Below are 8,482 nucleotides of genomic sequence, written 5' to 3'. Positions count from 1 at the left end.
GAAACACTGCATTCCTTTCTGCCTGCATCTGAGAGAAAACCCTTAACTAGGAGGTCTTTCCTTCACTGATCCCCAGTGATCTTCCTCAAAGCTGCAACACCTCTGGTAGAGGTAACGTAGCCCCTGACACCACCCAACTATTCTGTGGGCAGTAGTTACTGGAAAATACTAGAATAGGTGTCTCAGTTTCCCATTTTGAAGTTCAAAGATATGGTTATGTCTTGTTCCTCTTAAAGGTAGAAGTAAAAGCCTCATCTCCCAGTGCACCCCTACTGGCACTCTGCTGTTGCCCTAGTGTCTGCCTGCTGACTGGGAAGTATGGAAGGAATTTGTATATGATCATGCATTCAGAATCCACAAAAAACCCGAGTTACAACAACAATGACTCATTTTTCTTGCAAATGCTTTGTATTTATTATTTCAGCAAGAATTCAAGACATACATGCACAGGGCATACAGCAAAACCTCTGGCCCATATCCAGAATAGGCCGTAAGAAAAACAAACTCATGTTGATACAGTCATATAGCAGGTCCCTTTGCCGAAGTAACAAAAGGAATAGGAAGGATGACATCAGCAAGCACTTGCTTATATACTGGCACTGATTGCTTGGATCTAGATCTTTTTCCTGAGCTCCTGGTGAATGCTAACACTTTTGACAATACTCAAAGAAACATAAAAACATTTCACAATAGGCAAATAGTCTTTGCAAATCTGGACAGAAAAATACTGCGCTAATACTCAACTTAGATATCCCCATGACAATATGTTTATGGACATACTTTTTTTTCATAACATTCATGTGGGCTACAGCCTGAAGAATTGGGCAGGCTCTATGAGGCCCACACCTCATTTCCTATTGAATTTCAAAGCAGCATACATTGAGGAGAACGCTTTCATTCAAATACACTTCAGGTACTGATGTGAATGCTAAAGCTGAATTTTCCTGAGAGTCCCAGACAGTCATGATCATTGTTTAGTGTCCTTGATGAAAACTCCAAGCCTCCACCAAGCCTAGGTCATACAGCGGGAGCCCTTCTATTGAAGTTGGGGCTGCCTTCGATGAACCACTTTGCCAAGTTGCACGCAGCGTTAGTCTAGGAGCTGGTGTTTAGCCGAACAGAAACTCTTTGCATTTACTTTTTAATACCTGAAAAAACGATCTCTGTATATGTCAGCAAAACATGTTATTTTGCAGTATTAAGACAAATAACAACTATTATGGAAACATTAGGTTCTCACTGAAAAGGTATTAGCTGGCTTAGAGGAGGAGGGAACCATGCATGTGGCTCAAGTCAATGGCAAAGCTCCCAGTAACACCCCTGGGATGGGGTTAAGTCCTCCATGTGGAAAGCAGGCAAAGTTGGTCAGCTTCTGCTTAGCGAAATCAGTGGCAACAAGTAACAGCCATATACAGTTGTTTGTGACAGAGTGACCAGAGCTATGTAATGACAATTTTGCAAAGGCAGATTCAGAAGACCTAACAAAAAAATTAATTTTATAAATACAAACAAGAATTCACTACAAGGCAGGAAAAAAAGTAATTTGAACAGACCCAGAATTCAGAAAGTGCAACTATGGAGCTTTATACAATGCCAATGTACTTACATACAAGGTTAGTTAAGAGAGGGGACTCTGGCCATTGACCTAAGAGGTAGCTACAAAACATCATCAACTTCAGACATTTTCTTGATATCTTGCACTCATGACAAAATACTGTTTTAGGATTGTGTCTGACATGAATTGACAAGAAGAGTTACTGTTTGCCTTGACAGCAATCAGCATGCTTAATTCAGCTCCTCCAAAGCCAGGCAAGGGTAATAACCCCTCAGTGAGATAGGCATAATGCATCACCATCCATCCACTCGATGTGCTACAGTGGCATCATCATTCCAGAACGAAAATGATGTTGCCATGAAATGAAATGGAAATAAAGTACAAGGGAAGAACCTTCACTTCTAAGTATAACTAAACATTCAGAAATCCAAGGCTGCCTTCCTGTACCGACTGTAACATTAAATTCTATTATTTCTTCAAAGAGAGGTAGTTGCTTTCTTTGAGTAAATAACAGTCTCAAGAAAACCTGAGATTCAACTTAGATTCAGCTTTAAGATCTACTTCTATTGAACGGTTATACACAAAGACATGTATATAAAATATAGACTAGAACTATGCAACATCATATTAATTCATCGAATTGTATTTTTTAGTCCATAAAGCAATATCGTGTAACAAATAACCTTTCAATAAAGCTAGAGGTTGACTTAACAGATGAAATAATCCCACCACCAGAACCCTGTCCAGCAGAATCTATGCTTTAAAAAATGAGCAGTCAGAAACTGAGCAACTGGCTTTTGCCTTCTGATATATGATCCCAAGTTCCAAGACATTGACACTTGTTTTGGCTTCATCCCAAAGGTGGTCCAAGCCCCTCGGTGAAACGTAGCTGTGAGACATGAGGACCAGAGGGCGACTGGGGAAACCAGGATCCTGGAAGTCTGCTCAGACCAGGCTGAAGGGCAAGTTCCATCTTGCTCCAAGTCTCCCCATTGCATGGTGAGGGGCTCTGCCCATCACTATCTTTTTTTTTTTTCCCATCTGGCATTCATATGGCAATATTGCTGTAACATTCTTCAAAGAAATCACGTAACCATCCTTCAGTGGCTACAGGCAGCAAAATACAACACAAAGAGCTTTCTTCATCTTCCAGTGTCGGTGAAGTCTCTTGTTCCAAATCCACAAAGCCAAGGTCTTCCCTTGCTTTTCAGCGCACCGTGTTCGACGGGAGCTCACGTTTCCGGGCAGAACAGCTTTGTCAGGAGGTTCAGGATCTTCTGCCGCAGGTCCCACCTGTCGCCTACCCTGCGCAGCTGCACGGCGCACTCCGCCACCACCTCCCGCTCTGCAAGGCACAAGCGAGACCGTCAGCCACCCGCACCGCCGCCTGCCCGCCCATGTTTCGTTTTAATTTTGATGACATCTTGGCAATGTCGTAATTTTTTTCCTCAAAAAAATTTTTTTTCCCTCAGTATTACCACCCCTCCCTCGCCCCACGAGCAGCGGCTGCACCCCACTCGCGTTCACAGGGGCAGCCGCAACCACATCCTGCCGCCCGCGGCGCGGCGGGCGCTGCCCCCGCTCCGGGTGCTGGAACCGCGGAGGCAGCGGCCCGGGCGGAGAAGTGTGTCCTCCCTCTCACCCCGCTCCCTTCACCCTCCGGTACCTGCGGGAGCAGCGGACGGTGCGGTCTTGCGCAGAGTTCTGCCAGGCATCATCGCGGCAGCTCGGTACGGCACGGATCGGTACGGCACGGATCGGTACGGCCCGGATGGGTACGGCACGGATCGGTAGGGCACGGCTGGGCACGGCACGGCACGGCTGGGCACGGCACCGCACGGCACGACGGCGGCAACAGACTGCAGGCTGGCGGGGCGGAGCGCGGCCCTAAGAGCGGCAGCGCGACGGGGCTTTCCCCCGCATCGTGACGTGAGGAAACCGCGCGGGAATCCCGCCCCCTCGCCGGGCGGGCAGGCGGCGGCGTGCCGGAGCTCGTCCCGGGCGGTGCGGGGCCGGGCCGCGGCAGGGGGTGGGGGTGGTGGCGGGGAGGACGGACGGACACCGGGGACAGCGCCTCCGCTGCGGGACAAAAAGGAATGGCGGGATGGGGTGTGCTGGAAGAGGAGGAGATGGAGGGACGGGGCGTGCTTGGGGGAGAAGAGCTGGAGGGATGGGGTGTGCTTAGGGAGGAGAGGGAGGCGCGGGATGGGCTTGTGGTGGGCCGGGAGAGGTGGGGGGATGGGGTTTGCATCTTGGGCAAGAGGAGGCGGAGGGGTGGGGTGTGCTTGTGCTGGGCAAGGAGAGATGGGAGGGTGGGCTGTGGTTGTGGTGGTGGTACAGGAGAGATGGACCGGGTTGTGCTCGTGCTGAGGAAGAAGAGGTGGAGGGATGGGGTGTGCTTGGACAAGCAGAAGCATGGGATGGGGTGTGCTTGTGGTGGGCAAGAAGGCATGGAGCGATGGGTCTGCATGTACTTAACCAGGAGATGCTCCTGACACAGGGCTGTGTTATTAGTCAAGGTGATGGTGACCTTGGCCTTGAACAAGCCATAAGGAAACAAGCTAGCCCATATCATGTGCCATTTGCAACTTAGGGCCGTCCTCCTGCTGCTGGATTCTCCCCGTGGCAGCACCGTGCCTGCACGTCGTCTTGCTGGCTGATAGGCACTGAAGCACGCTTACCTGTGCTTGCTGTAATTTTAGATGATGCTTTTTACAAGAAACAAGAGGTGGAATTATAAAGTCACCCTTGTGACTTTGTGATTGTCGCACAGTGTTGGGAGAGCAGCCAGTGATGAGTCATTCATCTGCCTCCTGTCTCTCAGAGTGCTGATATTTATTTGGTGCAATGGCACACAGGCTGGATTTTTGGTTTTAGGGGGAAATGAAAACAGTTTGATGTAAAGAAAGCACAGGTGGGCCAGACATAACAAAGAACTGATTTGTGGCTGAAAGCAAGTAAATGCCCAGCTCTCCCATCAGTAAAAGACACCGCAGTGTAATGCAGACCAACAAGGGGCTGACAAGAAGCTCCTTTCTGTGGGATAGGAGCCTCTGAAGTCAAGTATCTAGAAATGCTGATGACTTTGAAGTCTATTGGAAGAGGAAACATTCACCGGATCAGCTCAGAAATCCTTTTTCATGCATATTTACTGGAAGTGATGGCACAACTGAAAGCAGGACGAGATTCCTCCCTCTGCGTAGGAAACCTCAGCCCCGTTGGTGCCTGGCAGAAGGCAGCAGGCAGAGGGGTGCCGTGGGGCTGGCATGTGGGAGAGGCAGTGGTGCCGGCTCACAGACAGGGCATTTCTAAGGGCGAGATGTCCGAACCAAAGCTGCAGCTGGATGAGGCTTTCGCATGGCCATTCCCAAGATGGTGGCTGGGCTGCAGCAGGTGCTGGCTCTGGTGGCATCTTGCAGTGTGCTCTGCTGGATTGTGACCTGGTGTCAGAGCAGCTTAGGTTGCCCACAAAGGAGTTTCTGCTGGGTTTGAGAAGATACTGCCTTAATCTCTCATCCATTGTATATGTCTATGTATATGGCACGCAGGCGTATTTGCTTGACTTGATGTGTTTAGGGTCGTTTTTCAGCTGTGAGCACCCCTGTTTGTAACCCAACCCCATTCAGGGAGAGCTGCCCTTTGACCATATCATTCCTGTTACATAAGAAACTGTTTCTTCAAAACAAGTTTGTTGGGTTTTAGATGGTGGGAAGGTGGGTAAACAGCTCAGAAGCAGCTCAGGAGCATGTCAGGCTGTGTGACGCATCACCCCTCATGGTGAAGGTGCTGTGATCTGCAGCACGTGATGCTCAGGGCTGCATCTCATGGCTGTAGCTTGACAGCTGCTCCATGAATCATGGCAGACGCTCCAGAATGTCAGCATGGGAGGCTGGGGTGGTTATTGAGACCTTTGTGTGCCCCCTGTGCTCTGGGGTGCTCAGCCAGCCCAAATGCACAGAAAGCACTCACGAACCAAGGCTGTGGGGAAGAGGGACACACCACTCCCTTGCGCTGCTGGGCACATGCATGTTATTTTGCTTATTTGTTCTGCTCGTTTAGGCAGACCTAGGGATGACCTGGGGCTTGTTCTCCTTTGTGAATTTGGAGACAGTTCTAAGGCTTGGGCGAATTACTTAAATGACTGTTCCTCCAGTGAGGCCAAAACCAAATGAGCTTCAATCCTGTCCTGCTTAGAAACACTTCCTCACCCAGAAGGGGATGACCTTTAAAGGCAAATTCTCCCTATATCTCTGCAGCAACGCAAAGAGATGGGCCCTTCTTTTGGGCATATGTGGGAGAGGAGAGACTTTTCTATCAGGGCAGCTGGGCACAAACCAGTGGGATAGTAGAGTCACAGGCATTAATTTAGTTTCTTTATTTTATTTTAAAATTGTGGTAGGGTAATAAGAACAGTGGGGCGCATCAGTGTACAAAACGGGTTAATAGACCCGCCTGTGAGCCAGAGTATCTGAAGTGCTTATCTCCCCCATCGCTGTGGTCAGACCCGTGTATCTGAATGCAGTGATGTAAGGCAGGAAGCCCCACTGCTCAGATGGGAGCTGACTTGCATTAGCTCCGGATCTGGCCCACCTCCCCACAAGGTTTTACTGGTGTGTGAGGGCCTTATTGGTGTGTGACAAATCACAGTCCGTTACGGTAGGAGCAGCACATGGTGGGGCCACTGCCAATTATAGGATTGCACAACAGGGGCAGAGCAAAAAAAAGCCCATTGTGGTTTCAAGCCACCAGCGAGCTCTGACTTTTTTGTTTCAGTTCCCTTAAATAAAGCAGTGTAGCTGTGGGAAGCACAGGCCTCTGGAAAGCTGCTTTACTGGAGCAGCCACAAAAGCTGTTTCTTGCTGTGGCTCCCAAGCAGGACCACAGGTCCCCAGGTAGGCACAGCCACGGCGGGGAGCAGACCAGCAGCCCAAGGAGCACAACCCCCTTGGAGCAGCCTTCCAGTTTATTTCTGTTTAGCACCATTTAAAGTTAGCGCAATTACACAGCTGAGAAGAGAGAATCATCTTGAGATAACATGCACGGGGCTTCTCCGGTGCCTGGGTAATGCGGTCTAACCAGGAACATGTTATTGAAAGCCAACACGTGACAGACTCTCAGTATGAATAACACCAGCGGGCAGGCTTGCTGAAAGGAAATTGAATGTTGCAGAAATGAAATCAAGAGTAGGAGAGAAAGGAAACTAGCTGATTTTTTCTCTGAACTCAGTTATTTGTGCTGAATCAGCTTCAAGCTGTTTCTGTGCCTCCCTATAAGATCTTAAATAAATCTCTTGGTTATTGGAGTTCATCTTCTTATTTTTCCAAGGCTGTCTGGGGTTGACAGCTCTTGTGTTAACTGAGAAGCTGTTTGTTTCTCTCTCTCCGTTTTCCCGTTTCTGCAGACCGCAGAGTCGGCAGTTCCTGTTGATCCTCGCGGTCCCGGCATTGGAGCAGGAAACTCGGCTCTATTGTCAGGAGCACAAACCAAAGGTCATTTCAGGAAAGCGCAGCAGGGTGTGGCTGCGCCAAGCGAGGGTGATGATGGTAAAGCTTCATAAATCCTCAAGCCATAAGCATTAATTTCAGCATCACTTTTCAAGGAAACAGCTTTGTTCCGTGTTAATGATTTTCTGGTGGCAACTGCAGCAAAGCTTCAGCCTCCAGCAGCTGCTGCTGCGCGGCTGACACCTCCACAATGGTGAGGAAAAAGGTTGATGCAGCTTTAAATTGTTGAGTGAAATACTCCTGCTAATTCGACTTTGAGTTGCTGATATGATCCAACACCAGACAGGAAAAGAAACTAAGGAGAACTGCCTGCCCGCTGCTGGGATGTAACCCCACTAGCACAGGTCTAATCTGCTGTTTAAATATTACCTAATGACCCTACCACGAATTCTTAGACTCTCCCTCCTACGCTGTTCTCTTACACCTGCTTCCCTTGAAAGCTTAAACATGTAATTTTCTTAGCAAAAGGTGAACTGCATGGCTTGTTCATATATCGCAGTGCTCTGTCACTGGCAGATGGATGAACACCCATCTTTTCCTCTGTGACCACCTGCGTGCCAAGCAGGCGGCATTAATTAATTACTTGCAAATGCTTCTGAAAGATGACTTGCATGTGTCTGATTTGGTGCCCACCTACTCTTTTCTTAGTGACAGCAATAACGTTTGAGGACAGGTTTGGATAGCAGAGCCCCTCCTTGATATAGCTGGAGTGTAAGAGTTTATATCAACTGTGTGCTCTTTAATCAAGGAGTAACTGTGAGGAAGCTTAGTTAACTGGATTTTCCTGGTCTTAGGTTGTTATACAGTCAATTCTAAATTAGCCCAGGCAGATTATCTAGTGAGATGAATTTTCTGTGAAAGCAGACAGCAAAAACACTACAGGTGGCTCCTTGTAAGGTCATTCCCAACTTGGCCTGTTGGTAGTCACCAAAAAGCTTTCTAAAGAGCTAAAAAGGATGTGAGAGATGGCAAAGTTCACGAGGTAGTTTAAGTGGGTTTTAGCACTTGTGAAGGTGACAATATCCTTATAAAGGCCAATCTTTGCAGCTGCCATCCAGATGAAGTGGCTATTAGTAAAATAAATATTTGTGTTGATCACTGTTCGTCAGGGCAGTGGAATATTTGCTGAAAAGCTCTCCTCCGTGTGTGTAGGTGTCTTTGCAAACACCAAGCATAGTGTTAGCACAGCTGCCCCATCCCTGCTGGGTTTTTGCAGAAGTCCTTCCTTGGATGGTGGCTATGGTTATTTCCTGTCCTGCTATGTTTGTTGAGAATTTGAATGTGCTCCATTTCTGGAATTCTTCATTGCCTGCTGGTCTGCCAGATCTTTTTCAGGATCTGGATACCTCTGCTTGCCCTTGTTCCCTACGCCTCCTCTGCACTTCATCATAGTTTTTGTGTACAGTCAATGCAGCAGGTGTGG

General features: G+C 48.3%; 1 protein-coding gene across 1 annotated transcript; it reads right to left on the bottom strand.

Annotated features, from left to right (window-relative positions):
- Positions 1 to 389: 389 nt before the first annotated feature.
- PMAIP1 (phorbol-12-myristate-13-acetate-induced protein 1) lies at positions 390 to 3,412 on the bottom strand. The gene is made up of 2 exons (XM_054811174.1): positions 3,222 to 3,412; positions 390 to 2,900 (listed from the first exon to the last, which is right to left on the bottom strand). Exons 1-2 carry the CDS (start codon positions 3,271 to 3,273, stop codon positions 2,788 to 2,790), a joined length of 165 nt encoding a protein of 54 aa, XP_054667149.1. The 5' UTR covers positions 3,274 to 3,412; the 3' UTR covers positions 390 to 2,787.
- Positions 3,413 to 8,482: the final 5,070 nt, after the last annotated feature.

The sequence above is a fragment of the Grus americana genome, chromosome Z, assembly GCF_028858705.1.
Source record: "Grus americana isolate bGruAme1 chromosome Z, bGruAme1.mat, whole genome shotgun sequence".
Lineage (NCBI taxonomy): Eukaryota > Metazoa > Chordata > Aves > Gruiformes > Gruidae > Grus > Grus americana.
This window is presented reverse-complemented; position numbering and strand designations above follow the sequence as displayed.